Genomic DNA, 21836 nt, shown 5'->3' with positions numbered 1-21836 from the left:
ATGGTCATTGCTGTTCACCAAAACTGGGGCTTAGACCAACCTTAGGAGACTCCAGGCCTAAAAGGAGTGGGATGCCACTGGAATCATACCTTGCCATGCTTACTCCCCCCATCCTGGAGCCTGTTCCTCACTTTAGTTCCACTATACAAAGACACAAGCCCCAAGACAAGCAAGCCTCGCCCAGACTGTTGGGAAAGAAAAAATTTATTTTCCTTTAAAATAAAATATACAACTAAAAGAGGTCAGGATTGGGGGAAGAAATCTGCTTCTGACCCCTCCACTCCATACCTTTGTTAAGGAAGTGTTGGTAAGGAAGAGATTTCAGAAGGGAAGGGAAATAATACATGCTGTGCCACTGCCTTTTCAGGAGCAAGTCATCTTTTGGGTACAGAACACCATCTCCACAAGATGATGTCAGAACAACAGACTGTCAGAGCCCTTGTAAATCATACAGCCCACCTACCCGCCACTGTCCACAAGGACACACGGAGGCTCAGATAGGGAAGGGCACCCACCAAATCAGAGGTGGAGTCAGTACTAGAACACCTGGGACATCTTAGCAGGGGCCTGCGGCCATAGGCTTCAACGTACACAGTGGATCATTAGACCTGTTACGTTAATCAAGCGAAGGACTCCATGAAGAGAAACAGCTGTGGTTTTCAGGTAGCAGCCACTGCTCAGTGGTCCCTGACCTCAGCAAGAGGTGGCTATGCAAAGGCCAAGAACCGATGGTGGTTATGAACCCCAAGACTTTTTTTTTTTAGCACCAGATGGTGGAGCTCAGCTACTTGGGGCCTCTCACATAAGGGTGATGCTGTTGGAAGTTTCCTGTGCCTTCAAGTGGGGTGGGGAAAAGAAGCCAGCAGGGTTGGGTAAAGCCTGTCTTGGGCTCTTCCTCCCTTGTCCCCCCTCACCCTTCCCCCCACCCCAAGCTTCAATAGGGCCCAGAGAGGACACAGGCAGGGAAGGTCAGAGCAGTATCTTGTTTGTAGTTTCTGGGCAGTGGGCCACCTCTCCCTAGCAGGAGAGAAGGAATTAGAATCGCTTTTCCTCAGGTTGGGAGGTAATGAGCAGCTCCTTGTTCCCGAAGTCCCACCAGGCTGTCATGTGGAACGCCATGTTGGTTAGGACAACAGTGTACTCCAGGATGGCAAAGATGGTGTACACTGTTGTGGGGACACAAGAGGCCATGGTGAGCCTCCTGCCCCTGCCCCAACCCACTGCCCCCGGGACCTCTTGATAAATCACCACTACTAATCACTACACAGTGAACACAACAGAAGTCAGCCCCCAACACCACTACCATATAGCATCTCATAGAAAATATCACGACTGTCCCAGAGTCACTGTGACCAACTACAGACCCTAGCCTGGCCTCACCTCCAGCCTCACAATACATGTTGTGCCGGAAGTAGACAGCCAGCGCAGTGAAGAAGGAGACGAAGTTGATGATGAACAGCCGCTGTTTCCAGTTGTAGGACTTGCGATCCTAGGGGTGGGCTGTCTGGTCACTCTGCAGCTTGCTGGGTGTGTGTGGGCAGCTTCCCTTCTTAGCACCCACTCCTAAGGTCTGAGTCTTACCCAACTTGGTCATAGAAGGGGGCACAGGTAGGGGCAGCAGGAATGATGGGCATGTTCACATCCCTACATTTGGGGGTGTAATTAGGCAAGGAGCGGTGATGTCCCTGCCCCGCCTACTTTGGGGGAAATGGAGTATGAAAGTTACTTGGAGTCACCCACCAACCTAACACCTCCAGATACTGTGGGGAAAAGAAAGATGTGTGTGTTCGGGGCAGAGTTGGAGTTATTACAGACCACAGACCCCTTAAGAGTTCTTAATCCAGGCAGCCTAGGGGCTGCCCTTCATTCTACCCTCATTTGGAGCCTACATCTCTTCTATTCTCCAGTCCCCCAAACAGAGTCCAATCTTCCACCACTGGTCCCCAAGCCCCTACCCCTGCCAGCGGACCCATTAGAACTACAGTTCCCACCTCACCGTTACCGCATCCTGAGGACACGTGTCCTTGAGTTTCCTCTGGGCTGCCTGGAGCCCCACTAGAGGTAGACCGTACCTCCTGACTTACTGTGTGCTTCTTGGTCAGCCGCCAGAGAATACAGGTGAGGAGCATGTGACCGAGGGATGAGGTGATGAACACAATGAAAGCATTTTCGTGGATGGCTGGAGGGAAAAAGGAGGATTGGGAGGCACATTACAGGGAGCATCCAAACCCCTATGTCTGAAGGTTGTAGTGCAGGAGGGGCGGGGCCATCCTTCCCAGATCCCTTCCCCACTCCTCCTTCCCTCATCCAAACACCCACTGAAGTCCTCGGAAGAGGAGACGTAGGTGAGTGCTAGAAGTGAGAGGTTCTCCACCACGTTGAGGCCAAAGTTGAGGCGGCAAAGCGGGCGGTAGCCGGGACACGGGGAGGCGCAGCTGAGGTAGTGGTTCCAGTAGGCGAAGGCCACCAAGAAGCGGGGCGCAGAGTGCAGGCCGATGCAGAAGCGCCACACGTAGCGCTGGGGCACCTCACCGCCGATGGCCGAGCTCACCGATGGCAGGTAATTGGGCACCTAGAGAGTTGTGACCCATCTGGGCACCGGTCTCCGCCTTCCCCACCCACCAGGAAATCCTTCTTTCCATCTACCAACATTATTCGGGCCCTCAGAAGACTTCCCCAGCCCCTTCGCTTCCAGGAAGTCCTAGTTCTGGTGCCCTCAGAGCACTTCCCGAAGACCTCCCCTTCCAGGTGCCAGGCCGGGAGTGTACTTGGTTCTTACTGCCCAGCCAGATTCAGTCCCAAGGGCAGGAATGAGTCACAAACCATTTGAGTTTCCTTAGGACAGTGCTGGATTCACTGCCCAGCTGAGCTGTTCCTATGACTGCTCCCAGCTCCACTTACTCCTCTGGGCAGGTGTGCCAAAGTGGTAGAAGGTACTGTGAGACTGGGGAAGCTGAGTCAGAATGGTACCCCCATCCTGATCATGTTTAAGGAAGTGGGTGCTCCAAACCTGGGAGTAATCTAAGAAAATGACCCTGTTCTTGTACATTTCTTCCAACCACCTTTCTCAAAGCCTGGAATTCCTCATTCCTTAAGAAACTGGAGAGTCATTCTTTCAAGATGAGGATGGAGAAGGAGATGATACACAGCTGCAGGGACTGGTATTGCTTGTATTGGAGGGTGAGAAGATGGGGAATGAATAAACAGTAGTATAGATCCCACCTCAAAAAGCCAGGAATGGGATGAGGATCTCTTGGACTCCAGGGCGTATACCACTGCCTCTCACACTTTATATGCATGCAATTCCCCAGGGACTGTGTGAGACTGCAGGTCTGGAAACTGAGAATCTGCATTTCTAAAAGATTCGACTAGTAGTGGAAGCTACCAATCTAGTGCCCACACTTTCCATGGATTTTTTTAGATTTCCAACAAGGGTCAGTGCCCAGCAACCCAATGAGGGAATTACTCTGTTTGTACTCTGGCAGGACCATTCTTCAGGGATGGAGTGCTGGAAAATCCCTTCCTTTCTCCCAATGGGGACTCTGAATGGTTCTCTGTCACAGGTGGATAATAATGGAGGCAGCTCACAGGGCAGGGATGGGCCTGAGGCTTCACAGCCTTTACAGAAAAGGAGATGTATTCCCCTCAGCACTGTTGGAGTAAACCAAGTGCAGAATTCTCAAAGAGACGGTGCTGCTCTCAAGGCCATGGCTCAAGATAACATAGTTTGAGACCAGGCTCAGATATTCACTGTGAGTTGTCAGTGAAGAGGTAGCTCAAAGGCTTTGGAGCCGCACAAACCCAGGTCTGTGTCCCAGCTCTGACTTCATTAGCTGGGTGACCTTGAGCAAGTCACTTCACCTCTCTGAGTTCAATTTCCTCATTGGCAAAATAGGGAGAACAACCTACATGGCAGAATGATTGTGAATATTAACTATAATGTATGCAAAGCATCTGCAATGTCTGGCACACAGTGGATACAAGTGAAGGTTTTCAGAAGACAAACTTCCCTGAAAAGCCTGCAAATGTGTAGCTGTTGAACATGGCAAAGCATGCATATGAGTAAGAGGTGGAAGTTATATTTTCACCAGTTTTCTGGGACCCCCAACCTTCCTTACTGTTTTCTCTCTCTGAGTAGGTCTCCTAAGTAGGATTAGTGGGAGTACTGCCTCCACTTTCTAGAACATTCATTCTGAAAACCCCTGCCCCAATCTCAGCTATTTTATGGGGAACAGAACCAGCACCTAAAACTTGGCTGGAAGGGCTCAGAGCATTCAAGGGCCCCCAGCCTTGACCAATGCTGGGGAACAAGTAAAGGGTAGAGATGGCACAGAGTTGGGGGATGCCTCAGAAGGAAGGGAGAAGAATTAGGGCCCTGTGGCTGCTGGTCCTGTCCTCACTAGCTCCTCTCAGATTAGGGGTGGGGGCAAGATTCTGAGAGCAGGGATTGCCTTTCATCTCACACACACACATACATACACACTCACACATGCACACATAATCAGGTATAGATACTCATATACATATACATACCCCCATCCCAAGCATACAAGTTTCCTACTCACCAACTATGCCAGCAATAAGCAACATCAGGAGCTACCAGAAACCAGGTACCCAGCTCACCCAACTCTTCCCATGAGCCCAGAGCTAAGGGTACTGAGAATGGGAATATAACCCCTTTCCTCAAGAACTGCAACTCTTTGGCCTGGAGGACAAAGCTTGGTGAATCTGTGACAGGGCAGCAGATCAGAAAATCACATGGTATAAAGGGAGGGGGTCCAAAAACTTCCCTATCATAGCAACTCAGATTTCACCATTAGTGATTCATTCCTTTGGCCTCAGACAAAAGTCCCCTGAAATTATGGATGACTTTTCTACCTACCTTACTGTCTCCTGTGCTCCTTCTCAACTGACAAAAACTCCCATTCCTGTCAGTTCAATCTGCTACTCTTCTCCGGACTCCATCCCCATGTCTCTATCTTCATAGTTCCCACCTTAGCTCTGGTCTCCCCAGTATCACGAGCTACTACACTAGCCTCATTACTGGTCTCCCTACTCTTGCCCCTGCTCTTAAATCTGTACTCCATTCAGGAGACAGATAGTCTTCCAAAACACAAATCTGATCGTGTCCTTTTCCTGCTTAAAATCTTTCCAAAGCTCCCCATTCCCTCTGGATAAAATCGAAAGTTGTCAGCCTAGCATTCACAAACATCCTTCTTCACCCCCACAGCAACAATGCTCCCTCCTCTAGGAAGAAAATCTTCCCCAACATCCAAGCTGCTTAAGTGCTTTGGGCCCTGTAATCCCTGTGCCCCCTTTATCACAATAGGAGTCCCATCTCATTGTGTTGTAGTTCTGTGTCTAGGACTCTCTTGGAATAAGATGGTAAAGGCAGGTCCATGTTCAATTCCATGCCCCTGACACAGCACCTCTACCACTGCGCCTTCAGGAAAGGCCTGGTGGACTGCTCTTGGAGGCAGAAAGTCCTTCTAGGTTTCTAGCTGGCAGAGCCCTGACTGGACAGGTTGTGGGGCCTAAGGCTGCCAGAGGAGAAACCAAGCTAGAAGATCCCAGGGTAGGACTGGGCTAATGCCTTATCTAACTTCCTCAGTCCTGGCTTCCTTTCCAATCAGTCTTCCTTCAGTTTCCCCCTCCCTCTCATGATCTCAGTTGCCTCTTCCCACTCCCTTCCCTTCCCCCTCTCCCCTCTGCTCTCTTGCACTCTCTATCATCTTCTACTCTTAGAGAGAGACTCTCTGAGCCTCTCTCCCCAAATTCCCTCTTAACTCTGACATGTAGCCCAGCCTCCTCTTATCCCTTCCCCCTCTCTCTGACCCTCTGTTTTCTTTCCTACTCTGATTCCACCCTTATCACTTTCTCTCAACCTGGCCCTGACCCAAGTGCTGGGGAGCCTGGCACTCACCCCACAGTCAGTGGCCACTGTGTACTCAAAGTGGAACACCAGGGACCAGATGATGCAGAAGAAGAAGCCAAACACGGGGAAAGTGATGACCCACCAGACCATGGCCGTGAAGTGGAGCCGGAACACGGTCCCATCAGAGTCCAAGGGCTGGGAGGCTGCAGAGAACATCCTGTAGGGAGTGGTGCCCAGGCAAAGCAAGGAACACAACTTAGGGTCTGGTGGGATACCTGGGCCAAGGAAAACGTGGCCTTTTCCAGAGCTGGGTCCACAGGGTATAGGAAAGAAACAGGATAGAAAGAGTAGAAAAGACATAGGGGACAAAGCAAAAGAAGAGAAGGAGGTGCAGAGGAACATGGGCAGGAACAGCAGAGACAGGCAAGATCAGCTCTTAGGAATACCCTTGGCCTTGGCAAACTGGTCCTGCAGACGCACCTCTTGAAGAGCCTGGAGAATAGAGATTTTCATGGCCTGGACATGGGAGTTTTGATGGCCCACCTCATTCTCACAACCCTCATACCACTCAGAAGGGTCAGAGGTGGAAAGGTGATTGTTCCTATTCCACAGAAGGGGAGACTGAGGCCTAGAACTATGCCAAGATCAAACATTAGGATCAAGGTCTCTTCTCACCTGACAATTTAAAGGTCCAAGTCAAGGCTTTCTTCACACCAAGTAACTTAGACAAAGGACCCTGGCTGTACTGGCCCAAGCCCTCCCACTGACCCCGTCTGACCACATTCCTGCTCTTCACTCAAGTTCAACTAGGAACAGTGGGAGTGCTGCAGAACCTACTTCAGTGGGGCCACAGGCTTCCAGCTATCCCACCCACAGTCTCAGAATGATCTAAGCCTTAGGCCAGCAGTACCCTCATCTCAAGATACCAGGGTCTCTGCTGAGGTCCAGACCTCTATCTCCTTCCTCTCTGAAAAGACCAAGTCACCCAATCCAAGGTTTTTGGGAATCTGAGGGTCATGGGGACCTTCTCTACTCAGCTTGAACCTGTTGTGCCGGGCCAGACTCAGCAAGGACAGACCCAGACTAAGGGCACTAGGCTTCCTCTGCTCCCTTCTCCCACTAGGCAGAGAACTCCCTACTCCCACCACCCCACCAGTAACAACCACCATGACCCCTCACACTGGGTTCCCTTCTTCGGGGCAAACAGAGATGGCTTTGTATTAAAAGGCCTAGGACCAAATGTCCCCTGGGGATTCTTCCATTAGGGGATGCCTAGTTACCAGTCCATCTCAGCCTCAGACAGTGAGGTAGGGATCAGAGGGGCCGCGTACTGAGCAACACTCACAGTGGATGCTGAAGGATCCTGGGCTTGAGTTGAGGGCTCAAGCCAGACTGAGACTGTTCTAAGATAGGAAGGTTCCACCCCCAGCTCTCCAGGGCCTGCCCTCCCACCCACAGAGGCCAGATCTCCATGCCTGCCCAGGCACACAGCGTTCCAAAGACCAACAAGGCCACATCATCAATCTTGGAACACTCTGCAAAGGTAAGAAGTGATAGGAGCTAAGGGCAGCCCACAGCAGCTTCTTTGCCAAGGATGTGTGTCCAAGGATTGTGTCCAGGGATACAGGCAGGTTTCTGGGAAGGGAGAAGGAGAAAGCAAAAGAAGATTTTGCCCATTTTTGTTGGAATAAGACTGAGTATGTTTGTTGGGATCCATTGGAGAGCTGGCTTATCTTAGGACAACAGATTCAGGATCCAAAAGAGATCTAGGCCTCTAGAATCTAGGTCTCAGAATATGCTATCAGTGTTCAGCCTGTATCAGGGCTGAAACAGCTAATCACAGCTCAGGATGCATTAACAGAGGTCTAACAGCCAGTCATAAGAATGGAACAGTCCTGCTTTAGCCTCTACTATCCGGGCCATATGAAGTCCTAAGCCCAGGCCAGGGTATACCAGGTGTACCAGAGAGAGAGAGAATGGTGACCAACAGGGCCAAGTTCACAGGCATTTGACTTACAAGGGTTGCCTGATGAGACTGGAGCTAGGCTGCCTAAGGAAAGTAGACTCAGGGACACCCAACCCCCACCCCACCCCCAATTACTGCCTTCCTGTCTCTGCAGGGCTAACTTGAAGCTCTAAGGCTCCCAAAGCAGAGCCAGGGCTAAGGCAGAGATTCACCAGAAGGCCAGTGTATGCTCACTGTAAGAAAGAGTTTGCTAATTGTTAGTTACTAAACCTCCTTGGAATATACTGCCTGGGGAGGAAGGAAGCTCCCCATCACTGGACGTGTGCAAGCAGAGACGCAATCATCTAATTATAGATGTGTTACACTTCTTTTATTCCTAGGATTGGTCATTCCTGTGATACTCTAGATGAGAAATTCAGAGCATATATGAAAAATTCCAAGGTGGATCCAACATGGTAGTCCTAGGGAGTGGGGACAAAATATCCCCAGGATAGCTAGTCTTGGTCCTGCCCCAGAGGGGCCAGGTACCCCTACTGCAACTACCTGTGCTTTAACTCCCTAACTAGTATGCCAAGAATACATTATAAGTATGCTGATGTTACTGATCCCATTAACCCTTGGAGCCAGCCAAGAGGGGCAGAGCCTACTTCATTTAATTCCATATGCCATACAAATATTATACTTTTCTATAGGGACTATGACTGCATTACACCATGCCTGCCTTCTGCCAGGCCATTGACCTGGGGGGGTCCTATCCATTTATTCAACCAACATTTTCCATTTTCAGGTACAGTGCCCACCTTCAAGGAGCTCCCAGTCTGGTGGAGCAGACAGATAAAAATATAGTGTGGTAGAATTGTGTGACAGAGAACACGGAACTGTAGGAGATGGGAGTGATTAAGTCTGCCCCAAGTAGGCTAGGGAAGGCTTTTCAGAGGAGGAGACACATGAGAAGGGTTTCTGCAAGATGAAGAGAGCTGGTCACAGTAAAAGAAACATTTGATGCGTTATCTAAGGTTAAAACAAGGTGAGGAAAAGCCATTGTTTAGATCGACCTGTTCAGATCATCTGATCTTCCAGTCTTGTTCTTAGAACATACAGCTCCCAGCCCTGGGACTCAGAAGATGGGCTTCCCACAGCTCTTGGCCCACATCTACCCATTGACAAATCAGGAAGAGGGAAAATTTCAAGTCATATGAACCAAAGAAGTAGGCCCCCAATCCCATACTGCCAGTCAGACCACACTCCTAGTTACAGCTCTTTTTCTAGAGCAAATGTTCTTCATAGGAAGGCCAGAAGCTCAGCTGACTGGGGGTCTTCAGAGATCTCTCTGAGGCTAGTCCAAGGGTCCATGTCCAAGTTCTGCCTCTTTTCCACCCAGATCCCCTAAGCTAACTTCTCTTCTGCTCTGCCTTCCAACCTGACAATCTCCTTTTCTTCCTCCTTCTGCTCCTCACCCTTCACATTTCCCCAAACCACCTTCCTATCCTTCCTCTACCTGGAGCTCTACCCTAGCCCTAGAAAGGGAAGAGTAGGAATTACCAATGAGAATTTTAGACATGGGAAAACTGAGGCTCAGTCTGTGTCTCAGGTAATATAGAGTCAGTGGATAAACTAGGAGTATACGAGGTCTCACCCTCCTTACTAAAATATCCTGCAGAGAAAAACTCACATCTTTCTTCCTAGCCCAGCACACCACATCTTTGTCCAGAGGGTGCATGGCTACCTATGGCACCTCAGAGGGCATGGGACCTACCCCAGAACACATATATACACATATAATCAAGTCCCCATCCAGATGGGCACAGACATAGTCTCTCTTAATACACATAGCCACTCAAAGCCACTATAGACAGTCATGTGTCTCATACTCACTCATGCAAAATTACATTCCCACAGAGATGGGCACAGCACCACATGAAGAGGCCCTAAATGCCCTCTAGCCCAGACCTGTTCTCTCTCCACTCCCCAGGAAACCCTGGAGCTCCTGAATCTTCCCTTCTATGAAGTAAGGATTGGGTTCTGGGTTCTAGGGGCTGCAACTTCAGGGACCCCAGCCCCCAGTGACCTTCTTGGAAAGTGGAGGGAGGTTATTTCTTGAGACCTCAGTTTGCAGATATCTCCCCAGCACCCCAGTGCTTGATAGGCCCCATTGGAGAGCTGCTAATCCTGTTATAACAGAATCAGGGTCCAAAAAAAGATCCAACTAGGCCTGAATAAGAGGTATCAGTGGCTCCCCAAGCCCTACCCCACAGTGTGTGGCCGTAGTCTCCTTGAAGTGGAAGAGCAGGGACCAGAGGATGCAGAAGAGGAAGGCGACAAGTGGACAGCAGACTGTGGCCAGGGCCACCAGGGTGAAGCGAAGCCGGACCAGGGTCCCATCCCGGTCCACTGGCAGTGGGACCTGGTACATCTTGTCAGACCTGGGGATGGAGTGGTGTGCTGTCAGGGCCCAAGGCAGCCAGGCTGAGAGTCGGCGGGGAAGCCAGCCCCTGTGCTCAGCTTAGCTGTGCTATGGGTTGGAAGGAAGCCATGTAGCCCCTAAGCTTAGACTGCTCCTACACTGGATGAAGAAGACTGATTCAGAATCCTAAGAGAACACCCTCAATTCCAGAGGAGAGACAATGAACCAAATCTGTGCTAAGATGAAGCTTGAATAGATTGGGAAACCTTCTTACCCCTATACCTGGCTTGACAGGCCTGGGACTACAAGAGCTGGTTTAACTAGTCTCTCTTGTTTCAGGAACCAATCCAAAACCTCCCAGTGGACATCTCTCCATCAACACCTCCCATCAGCTCTCACAGCTTCACCCACTGGCCCAGGGCCCTTCTGCACCTTCAGTCTCTTTCCCAGCTCTGTATGCCTGCACCACAGTCCACAGCAGCAAGGACTCCATGGAAGCCAACAGAACCTGAACCCCTTGCTTGTCCCCGTCTGCTGCCTCATGTGCTCTGAGGGTGAAAGGCTTTGCAGAATCAGGCCTGGTGCTAGCCTGGGCTTGCTGTTTGTTGGAAAGATCTGCCTGATCAGCTTCTGGAGGCTTCCCGGTGCCCAGGGACCTGTCCACCACCCTCTGTAGGCTAGGACCCCCTACTCAGATAAGGGTATCTACAGGTCAGGAACTATAGTAGCTGAGTATACACCAGTAATCCTAGCCCAGCCTCCCTCCGTGCATAGAAGGGGAAGTTGAGGCCAAATGAGGGGCTGAACATGCTTAGGGTCACACAGAAAATAGAAGGAAGAATCAGCAGTGGAGAGATGTAGGACAACTAGAGCCAAAAAATGCAATTCTGGTCTTCGTTGGCTCCTTCCAGAGCCCTGAACAGAAAGGTCAGTTTAGGTCAGGTTAGGAGGGGAATAAGAGGTACCTATCCAGAGGAGGCAGAAAGGTAAAAACCAAATCCCATATAGTTAAGTCAGTCAGCCTGTCCCTATTGCAAAGACAAAGAAAACAAGATGCAAAGAGAGAAAGGCCTTTCCTCAAAGCCATTGGCTGAACCTGAGGGAAAGTCATCCTCTGAATTTAGGGTTCTTTTTGCCAAAGTAGGGCTGGCTCCAGAAACATGAAGAACCCGCCCTTCTGGACTCATGGATTTTGTCAGATTAAGTCCCAGCTCTTCGGGCCCTGTCTTCAAGAGTCTCCCTTCTAGTCCCACTTTCAGGAAGAACCTGACCTCAGTGAGGCTGTGAGGCTGGCCTCCTGGCATTCCTGAACAAACCAGGTGGATAAGCCTCTGCATTCTCATCCATCTTCTCCCACCCACCTCTCTGCCTGGCCCAATCAGGCAGCCTGCCCCAGCTGCTCAGGTGGGACCAGGGATCTCCCAAGGGAGTTGTAAGTGGCTCTGGTGACCCTCCCAAATCAAACATTCCCCTTGGATCATTCCCCAATAGACTGTAAGTCCCTGAATGCACTAGAAGGTGAACACCTCTCCAGTCAAACCAAACCCATATTCTATGGTTATAGTGGCACGACAACCACTATAGTCCCCTCTCTGGACATCCCTCCCTAAACCCAGCTGCTCTGAATCCCTCAGGGACCACTGGGCTCTCCAAACGCAAGACTAGATACTCAGAGAATGAAGAGGCACTGCCTAAGGCATGAAGTGATAAAGAGATTCAAGGAACAATCAGTTTCATTTCTGAGAGGTATTCCTAGCCTCCCTCTTAGCTGTGTGACCTTGGGCAAGTTACCTAACTACTCTGGGCCTGTTTCCAGTTGTGCAACATAGAGATCCTGGGATTTAGGTAACTGATAAGGCCATTCCAACTTCGGTCATTCTACTCCTCCAGGCCTCAGGAGCAGCTCACTACCTGAAAAGCAGCTGTTCAGCTCTGGTGAGCTCTAACTTCCTCATACGTACTCTCTTAGATGTACCCCTACCTTACCTCCAAAGGTCTCTGGAGATCTTTTCACCCTCCAGTTGGCATCTCCACTTACTGGGTGCCTTCTGAGTTGTAGGCACCCTGCTTAGAACTCAATATATATTCTTTCTTTCAATCCTCACTGTAGTCCTATGAGGTAGGTAATACAGCCTGTATAATTCCGTTTACAGAAGAAGAAACTGAGGCTTAGGGAGGTTAAAAACACGTGCTCAGGGTCACAGGCAAAAAACTGGGGGGCTGGGACTTAAAACTAATCTGTGGGGTTCCAAGGCTCCCCACAGCTTCATCCCTAGAACCTAACGAGGAATTCTGACCAGCAGTCCCTGCTCAGTGAAGAAGGTATAGTTCAACCTCTGCAGTCAGCCCCATGTCGGGGAGCGGAGGCGAAAGGAGTCAGCGGCAGTTCCTGGCCAAGGGCCAAGAACTCGCAGTGCTGGCGGCCGGGCCCTGCAGAGGCCAGACCGCGTGGCGGAGCTCCCCCAAGTGGGGCTGTCCGGCGGCCCGGCTCACCCATGCTCATACTCACTCAGGCTGTGGCTGCGAGGAAGCCGCGCCGCCGCGGGCCGGTAGCCCGGCGGATCCGTGTTGGGGGGGGTGGGGGCGGGGGCTCAAGCCGGGCCCCGGAGCGAGCGCAGCGGGCGGGTCGTAGCGGGAACGCCAGGGGCGGGGTCGGCGCGCTCGGGGCGGAACTCCCGGAGGAAACTGTGCTCTGATCCTCTACTGGATCCTCCCCGCTTCTGCAGACCTGGACCCTCGGCTCTTCCCTTAAGCTGGCGTCCCCCGTAATCATGCTATGTATCTCTAGCTCTGGGCTGCCCCACTAATTCTGGCTGCGTGAGGGCAACCGAAAGAGCCCTGGACACCGGGGTATGCACGTTGGATAAGCCACCTTGTCACCTTACCTCTCAGTTGCGTTCCATCACCTGTTAAAAGAACATAAAATTAATTTAACAGGGCCCCTAATTCTATCATTTACTAACCCCAGTCTCTCCTGTCATTCCCCCAATCCTAGCCGAATTATCCAGCCTCGACCTTCTGAAAAATTAAACTAGTTTCGCCTTGGTCTCAGCGCCCCTCCCTCAAACATGGCTCCCTAGAGCCCACTCGGGGCATTCCGGCAAAGGAAGGGAAGAGAACCTTACTGGGTGGAGATCCAGAGGCTCACTTGAGGAACTCTGGGCCAGAGCTGTTCCCGCCTTTGATCAGGAGAGGGCGCCCTGATCTGTCGGACTTGGCACAAAGATGTACTGTCCCCTACCCCTTCCTGGGTATGTCCCGACCATAAAAGAGGGTTGGTCCCCAGAAAGCAGACCTCAGGATTCCCTCCTCACCTTGCCTGACCCACAAAGGAACCTGAGGGGGGGTTCTTGGTTCCCTTTGCAAAGACCATTTCACTCCAACAGGGTAAGAGGGTGAGGGACCAGTAATCCTTCCCGTAGACACAACGGGGCTTGTCAGAGCCCCTAGAGGGAGTGGAGGACTTTTGAGCTAAACATGGTTATCATCACATTTGTCCTATTTAAATCCCACAATAATAATTAGCACATTTTGAGCACCCTCTGTGTCCCAGGTACTTTACTACTTTTTATGCATTTTCTCATGTAATCCTCATAAAAACCCTGTGAAGTAAGCACTATTCATACTCTCTTTTTACCAATGGAAAACCAAGAAGGTAAGTTACCTATTAACACAGCAAGTAAATGTCAACCAGGATAGAAGTCTGGCCCCTGAGACTGTTCCATTAATCACTCTATACCATTAATCCTACAAGGAAACTGTAATTACCACTTTGCAGATGGAAAAACAGAGGCTCAAACTTTATTGACTTGCCAGAGCTCTTTTTCACGCATCACTCTTGTCCACTTACTCAGGATAGGCCTTCTTGTTGGCAAGCCCTGGGCTGAGAAATAGTGGGGGACCTAGAGGTATCTAGAGCTCACTCCAAGTCTGAAGAGAAGGTATCTTCCAAAAACTACTTTGTTGACTTTGAACCCACCCCACTACCCTGTCCTTTAAGGTCCCAGAGCAAATGAATGATTCCTAAGACTTTACTAAAGGAACCACTGCCATTTAGTTTCAATAACTAGATTTAGGTTTTCTACCCTGGGCCTTTGTGTTACCCTCTTACTCTAGATCCAGCCCACAGATGCCTGCTCCTGGCCCTTCCTTGTTCCCTGTCTTGACTCCTTGTCTGATCCTTTGGCCCTAAATACCATACTCTGAGGCTAGGCCCTTCTCCCTGCCTCTAGACCACCCCAATGTCTGAAACTTGAGGTGCTTTAATCTTGCCTTTAGTTCTCTGGTGATTGGGCAATTCACCATACAGACCTGAGTCTCAGTTTTCTCATCTATAAAATGGTTTTAGGAATATCCACATCATAGGGTTATTGTGAGAATTAAATAAGGTAATAAAGCTGTGCGCCAGGCACACAGAAGGGGTTCAGTACACCATGGTTATTATGACTAGATCTGTAAGCTATAGTATGAATTCATCCTGAGTCTTTTCTGAACTGTGTGACCTCAGCTGTCACTGACCCTCTCTGAATCTGTTTCCTCTACTGTTAGTTCTGAAGACTATCACCTACCTTGGTATATGTGAGGAAAAGTGGAAGAATGAATAATATAAGGACTTTATGTACAGGCCCTGATTTGATCCTTTTAATAATCTAGTGAGATAAGTTTAATGAAATCCATTTTACAGATAAAGAAGTTGAACAAACATCTAAGCACCTAGTCTTGCCTTCATTTGGTAGGTACTCAGTGCTTGCTGAACTGACATTTGTCCATTGTCCAAGTAGCTGCTACTGCTGTTGAAGACTTCCAGTGTCTCCATCTCTCCTGGTTGGTTTGCCTGGTGCTTGTACATACCCCAGAAAGGCCTGTGCCTGAAACAGCTTCACCATTTTCCAGCTTTAGCCACAATCACTCCCCTTGTCCACACACACATACCAGATATCCTAAGCTGACTGAGCATTGCTTTACAGGGATTTTCTAGCCCCCAGTAGTGTAGAGGGGAAGTTAATGTGGGATGTAGTTGTCAAGAAAAGCTTCCTGTAGATCATCTCCTTCACTAGCCTCCTTTCCCTCCTATCTCTCCATCATCCTCCCCGTGTACAACCACATTGTGTTCTTCTTAAAATATAGATCCGATCATGTTCCTCCCTTGATGCAATTTATTTAGTAACTCCCCATGGCTTTTAAGATCAAAAGCAAACCCTTAGTGTGGTATTCAACATCCTTCATAATCTGGACATCCTCTACTCCAACAATCACATATTTTACATTCTAGTTACACTCACCTCTTCCACGAGCTTTGTTCAGCTTCCTCCTTATCTCTCCTTAGATGCCGCGATCTGCTCACCTTCCCACTCCACAGGAAGCATTGGAAGTCCACCACACCTTTATTAGAGCTGACCTAAGTATAGCCAAATAACTTGTTGCCTGTTTCCCCTACCTTCCTGGGAGCTCATTTAAGGATGGAACCCTCACCTGTTCCATTTATTTCTGAATCTCTCAGCTTAGCCCAGGGACAGGCACAGTAGAAGCCCAGAAAATTGGTTGGGTTGATTTGATTGAACTGGGTTTTGAAGGATGGACAGGATTTAGACATTTAGGAACTGCAAGAAAGGCAATGAGGACAGATGCAGGAGTCGGGGTGGAGGAAGAGTGAGCATGGCTGGGAGTAGGTAAGAGGCAGGGACACAGACAGAGCTAAAGACATCTAATGTTTCAGGCCACGTTCTGTACCTGTCCTGTGGGCAGCCTCAAGAAGGTCTTCCAGATTAAGAGGGATTTGTTCTTTCTTTTTCTTTTTCATGGCAGAGATATCCTTCTTGGATGGTTTTAAACTACCCACCCCAGGCTCACCCAGTCTGCTCTAACCCTACTCTGCCTCCAATGTTAACTAAATCTTCATTATTCTTTAGAACTTTCTTTGGTTCCCTATCACTTCTAGAATGAAGTTCCAGTTTGCACCCCGAGATACATCGAGCTATTTCCTGATTCCACATCTTTGTTCTCCCTGTTCATTTGGTCTGGAATGGTTCTTTTCCTCCACCTCATCTTCCTAGAAAGGTATTGATTAGCGTGACACTTTAGTGACAATTTAGGAATGAGTGTAATAATTTCTAGGGATATCATAAAAATAATAGGAAAAGAGAATTTAATTTCCAAACTGGAACAGGAGAGAAAATGAAATAATCCAAAAGAATGCAGGAAAGGAGAGGTTTAAATGGCCAATAAGCAAAGATGTGTTTTTCATTAGTCATTAGGGAAATGTATATGAAAACCACAATGAGATTCCACTTCACGTACCTTAGAATGGTTACAATAAATAAAAAAAAGAGAAATTGGTACCCTCCTATACAGAGTGGAAATGTAAAGAAGGGCAGCCACTTTGTAAAAGTTTGGCAGTTCCTCCAAAAGTTAAACAGAGGGTTACCATGTGACCCTGAAAGTCTACTTGGTTTATACCACTAGGTATAAACACAAGAAAATTGAAAACATGTCCACAAAAACTTGTATATGAATGTTCATAGTAGCATTGCTCATAGTAGCCACTAGGTGGAAATAACTCAAATGTCATTCAACTCATGAATATATAAACAAAATAGGGTATGTCCATAAAATGGAATATAATATTAATTGAGCATAAAAAAGAATTAAATACTGATACATGCTGTAATACCGATGAACCTTAAAAATATTATTCTAATTAAATGAAGACACAAAGACCACATATTGTATTATCCCATTTATATAAAATGTCCAGAATAGGCACTCCATTGAGACTGAAAATAGATTAGTAGTTTCAGAGACTAGGGGAAGGGGAAGATGAGGAATGACAGCTAATGGGTCTGGGGTTTCTTTTTGGAGTTATGAAAATGTTGGGGAATTAGATTGTGGTTGACGGTTGCACAACTTTGTGAATATATTAAAAACCTCTGAATTGACACTTTAAAAGAGTAAATGTTTATTATATGAATTATGTATCAATTTTTAAAAAATCTGGAATAGAGCTGGGTCTAAAAAATGGCAGTTCTGTATATATACAAAAAAAAAATAAAGGAGAGAAACAGAACAGTGGGACAAAAAGAAAGTATAAAATGTTAGATAAAATTCTGACTATACCAGTAAATTCATTAAATGCAATGGACTAAATGCCCTAGTTGAGTCAAAGGTACACAGATTTAGAAAAATCTAATATGTGCTATTTATCAACCTTCCTTATAAAGTTATAGCAAAAAAGGAAGGAAATCAATACTTATTGAGTGCTTACTATGTGTCAAACATGTGCACAGTCCTCTGCAAATTCCCTTATCTTATTTGACCTTCACAACCACCTTACAAAATAAGAATTATTGTGTCCATTTTATATACAAGGAAACTGGGCACATAACAGTTAAATAATTTGTCAAGGTCAGCAACAGATCTGGGTCATGAACTTAGCTGTTTGACTCCAACTCTGCTGCTCTTTCCAGTGCACCACATAAAATATCCACAACATCCCTCTAGATGGAAATCTCTTGTCCTTCCATGGCTCTGCAGTGCTTACAGGTCTTTCCCTTCCCTGAACACCAATCCTTCAGAGCTGCATAGGGTGAGTTCTCAGGGCATGTGTGTGAGAGACTGGGTGCTCTCAAGACAGAGCTGGACTTCCCTTTGTTCTGTCTTTCTTGGCCAGAGCAGTGTGTTAAGCTGCAGACTTCTCTGGGATCATGATGCCCAGGACAGAGCCTGGCTCTGCAGGCTTTTGTGAACATGTACCAAACTCCTTGACTTTAGAGGGTAAGAAGAAAGGTAATGATAATCAAAGGGGTGTTATGAGAATTAAGCAGAGTAAGAGTATGGGGGCCCAGGAAGCCCTGGCCCACAAAGAAGTCTCTCTTTGGGCAGAAGTCCCTGGGAATAATGAACTTGTTGGCTACATGCCTACCTGAGTTCCTTCTACTTACAAATCACATGGTTACAGGAAATTCCTCCCTGGAGTACTCTTCATCCAATGTCTCCCTTTCTAGTCTTCCACAAGTATAAACTATTTAAGAATCCCAGCTCTTGCATACCTGCTAGTACTAAGGGCTGAATAGATTTACTTACTCACTAAGATATATTTCTGAGTCCTTCTCTGTGTTAGAATCCATGTCTTAAAATATTTAAAATGGGAATTACATGGCATTTTTAAAGACTACAAATAATATCTGTCATTTATTGTGAACTTTCTGTGTAGCAGGTACCATGCTAAGTGCTTTATCTCACTTAATTCTTACAACAACCTGTGAGACAATTACAGTTGGTATCCCCATTTTACAGACAAGGAAACTGAGGTTAAGAAATTTACCCAAGTTCATACAGCTAATATATGGTTGGGCTCAGACTTAAACCCAGGGTTCTCTGACTCAAATTCTACCAATATTCTACTTAAAACAACTCATTCATGCATCAAACATTTAATGTATGCCTGGCCTTAGGGACACCAGAATAAAATTAAACATAGTCGGTTTCAGGATTGGAGAGTTTCCTGAGAAACCAAAGATTCAGGAGGACAATGATGAAGCTTCTGGAACTATCCTGGAAGAGCTAATGACTTTCTGATGTAGAGCATAGGCGAGGGCGGGTAGAGGGAAAGGAGGGATGTTTGGATGAGGAGTAGGAGTAAGATGGCTGGAGTCAAATGCTTAAACTAGCTTTACTATTTGATCATCCACATATTTATGTTTTTCTTCCTTCAGGCATCTACTGAGCAGCTACTATGTACCTTCTCCAGTCCATTATCGTATCTCATCTTTACAACCCCTCTACTTTCTGACAAATTAATTCTTTCTAGTCCCTATCACTGAAAATCCAAAGAGATTTAAATTCACCTACGTTATGGGCAGAGCCTATTTCAATTTCGTATTGATGTCCCAAGAGGAGGTGGAGTTATAGTCCAAATAGGCTTTGCTTTCTGAGTGCAGTCCCTGACACTGTGTGGTAATCTTAGTCCCTATGTTAGTTTATAGAACATGTTCAACCCTCCCCCTTGAAATATCAGGCTTCTGCTCTGGGCTAGTTCCTGGGGGAAAGGAAAACCAAGAAGAGGAAAATGCAGCTCTAGCCTCCACCTGTCCAGGCATAGAATATTGGAAAGTAAATAACAGGATACAAAGTGACAAGGCTGTAACAGAGGACTGCCTAAGCAGTAGCCCAACTCGCTGGGAAAGACTGGTAAATGTATCCCAGGGAAGGCGGGAACATTTGATACAGGCCTTTAGGAATATATAGGGATTCTTAAAGTGTGGGTGATAAATAAGTTCAGAGAAGGCTCATTTGTATCAAACCCTATGCTGAGCCATTCTCACAGGACATCTCGAATGCCCACAACGTCAGTTCTATGGTTTCAGAGAGGTAAGGGTTGTGTTGGAGACACAGCCAGGAGACAAGGAGGCCAGGTTTTAGGGCCTCGTAGCAGCTTCAGGAAAGTTATGCGGACACACGGAACTCCTAGTAGGGCCCTCCAGCCAGCACGCGGATTGGCCAGGAAGTGAGGGCCGGATAGCGGGGAAAGCTTCCCATCATCCCCCGCGGACTGGGGCAAGGAAAGAGTAGAACAGTTACCATGCTATCCTGGAGCCTTCCCTCTGATTGGTCCGAGCTTCAGCAGTTCGAGTGTCAGGGCTCCAGGGAAGGGGGCGGAGTCACAATATAGCGTCATCACTCTGCTCCCAAACCCTGCCCAGCGCCCCCAAGTGTAGCCCACTGGTCAGCCCACTTCGAGGAGCCCTTTGTGACATCACGATAATCTCCCAGCCAACTGCGGGAGCGAGGGGCGGGAGTCCATAATCCCTCCCGCCGCTCCTCCCCTTTCCTCCCCACTCTTTAGGTCCCTCCTCTTCCCGTTCTCCCCAAGTTCGGTTTCAAAAGACTCCTTGCCCAATGAATAACAGGGCAGACCAGGAGTGGCGGCAGCGTCTTCCAATGCACAGACACGGTGGGCGGAGGGCCCAGAGCGAGCCTCTGACGGCAGGCGGCGTGTGACGCAGTCGGGCCTTCTGCGCTCTGCGCCCGCAGTGGTGGTCGGTGTCGGTGGCGGCGGCGGCGGCGACGGTTTCGTCGTGGCCGCGCGCTGCTGCCTGAACGGCGGGTGAAGGACGGGTCCAGGCCCTCACTCCTGACCCTTCCCTTCCCCCACTGCACCGAGGTAAGTCCGGAGCCGGGGTGGTGGCGGCCTGGGATCGGTAAGCTCCTCCTCCCCTTAAGGCGGTGGGTACGCGGGGCATCCCAGGCCCTTTCCGCGCCGAAGCACCTTCTGCCCTTAGGGAGGGGGCGGGGCTCGCGGCCCCTAGGTCCGGCTCCTCGGGTGCTGGGAGGAAATTGGTACCGGTGGAGTCTGAGCCCGGGGGTCTCCGATTGCTCCGTACGCTGAGGGAGCGTCCATCTCTCTGGTTGTACTCATTCATTTGCCGGGTGGTGATTAGGTCGGCCGGCCCTTTGCAGGGGCAGCGCCTTAAAGACTCTGCACACGATCTCCCCAGCCCTTGCTTGACCGTCTTGCGGGATGGAATTTATTTACCTTGGCTTCTCCACAGGGAAAATTTGTAGCCCGAAGGTTAGGGTGGGTGGGTCGTAAGTTAGTTAGCTTTTTAAAACAGTATCTGAGAATAACGGTCGGTTTAGGGGACTAAAGGGTTGTTTTCTATTCGCCTACGTGTTCCGTGTAAAACTAGGAGAAATGGGGTTTCTGGATTAAAACCGTAAGGGCCTTATAAGAAATTAAGCTAATCCCCCTACCTGACATCACTTGCAAGTTTTTTTGATGGAGAAACCGAGGCCCAGAAAAAGGACAGAAATAGCCAACGCCAGATCTGACTCGGTCTAAAAGTTTTTCTACTACACCACCCTCCCTGGGTATTGCAGCCTCTCGTTATTAAGGATTCCCTATGGATAGGGGAGGGGCAGGCATTCGGTAGTTGGAAGCAGACACAGTCTTAGGTAGCGTTTCTGATTTAATTGCTACCAGCTCTGTTCATGGTTAAGGTAGAAGCTTCAGTAATGGTACCCTAACCTGGACCATGAGAATTAAACTTGAAGATTGGTTAAAGAATGTCAGTGATGTTATAGAAACGAAAGAATAAAACTACATGTCATTGGCTGGTTTGCGGTTCAAATCTGAAATTATTTGTATCAGCTGCTGGGGACTCAGAAGAAACTCCAATTAGCGACTTAAAACAGTATTGGAATAGAAAATAGGAAATTAAAACAAGATTTAGAAAAGTAGGCAGCATTTTGTAGTTCTTGTACCTTGGAACTCATGGCTCCTCTCGTGCAGAATTCAAAGTATTGCAATAGAATAAGGTGTGAAAGTTAAACCCTGTTTTGGAAGAAGAAACTAACTGGAAGAAAGAAGAGAGCAGTAATCATTCTCCATGACAACCATAAACTCAGAAAGAAATGCTTAACTGGGTGATGTGTGTTTAATGGAAGAAGTTAGGATATTTAGGAGGCAAAACCAGAAGTTGGACAAGATAGAGGTATTGGGAAATACTTTGATACCATTAGTTTTTGATTCTTAATTAAGATTTAATGGAATTGAATTAGTTGTCACTTTAGTCTATTCACATCAAGTAGATAAT

At 48.2% G+C, this 21836-nt stretch overlaps 2 protein-coding genes across 21 annotated transcripts in view; one reads left to right on the top strand and one right to left on the bottom strand.

Annotated features, from left to right (window-relative positions):
- Window positions 1–186: 186 nt before the first annotated feature.
- PGAP2 (post-GPI attachment to proteins 2) lies at window positions 187–20030 on the bottom strand. 16 transcript variants are annotated; one of them, XM_017665980.3, is made up of 9 exons: window positions 19822–20029; window positions 15528–15643; window positions 13910–13992; window positions 13131–13151; window positions 10090–10264; window positions 2320–2572; window positions 2073–2179; window positions 1381–1489; window positions 187–1166 (listed from the first exon to the last, which is right to left on the bottom strand). In XM_017665980.3, the coding sequence occupies exons 5-9, from the start codon at window positions 10252–10254 to the stop codon at window positions 1036–1038; spliced, it is 765 nt and encodes a 254-aa protein (XP_017521469.1). In that variant the 5' UTR covers window positions 10255–10264; window positions 13131–13151; window positions 13910–13992; window positions 15528–15643; window positions 19822–20029; the 3' UTR covers window positions 187–1035. The 16 variants fall into 16 exon arrangements, 13 of the variants coding, with proteins under 13 accessions (XP_017521469.1, XP_017521460.1, XP_017521476.1 ...); XM_017665971.3 differs by lacking the exon at window positions 13910–13992; XM_017665987.3 differs by lacking the exon at window positions 13910–13992 and having other exon boundaries at window positions 15528–15627.
- Window positions 20031–20209: 179 nt separating this feature from the next.
- NUP98 (nucleoporin 98 and 96 precursor) overlaps window positions 20210–21836 on the top strand; it is a 129022-nt gene continuing 127395 nt past the window's right edge. For 3 of the 5 annotated variants that reach the window (XM_073216059.1, XM_073216057.1, XM_073216058.1), the window contains exon 1: window positions 20210–20404. The gene's annotated coding sequence lies outside the window, so the exon portion shown is untranslated. The remainder of the gene's footprint in view (window positions 20405–21836) is intronic. The other 2 variants (XM_073216061.1, XM_073216060.1) reach the window with 1 other exon arrangement.

The sequence above is a fragment of the Manis javanica genome, chromosome 11 (genome assembly GCF_040802235.1).
Source record: "Manis javanica isolate MJ-LG chromosome 11, MJ_LKY, whole genome shotgun sequence".
NCBI classification, from domain to species: domain Eukaryota; kingdom Metazoa; phylum Chordata; class Mammalia; order Pholidota; family Manidae; genus Manis; species Manis javanica.
The sequence above is the reverse complement of the archived record's forward strand: the minus strand, read 5'-3'. Positions and strand labels throughout refer to the sequence as shown.

What these genes read in the sequence shown, in the direction of transcription:
- PGAP2 (XM_017666034.3), bottom strand. Translation starts at nt 10,254, where the DNA reads ATGTACCAGGTCCCACTGCCAGTGGACCGGGATGGGACCCTGGTCCGG. An exon ending in CTCCTCTTCCGAGGACTTCA is followed by an intron (nt 2,180 to 2,319) that starts GTGGGTGTTTGG and finishes TTTTCCCTCCAG; the next exon opens with CCATCCACGAAAATGCTTTC. An exon ending in AGCACACAGTAAGTCAGGAG is followed by an intron (nt 1,490 to 2,072) that starts GTACGGTCTACC and finishes GCCCACCCCTAG; the next exon opens with GATCGCAAGTCCTACAACTG.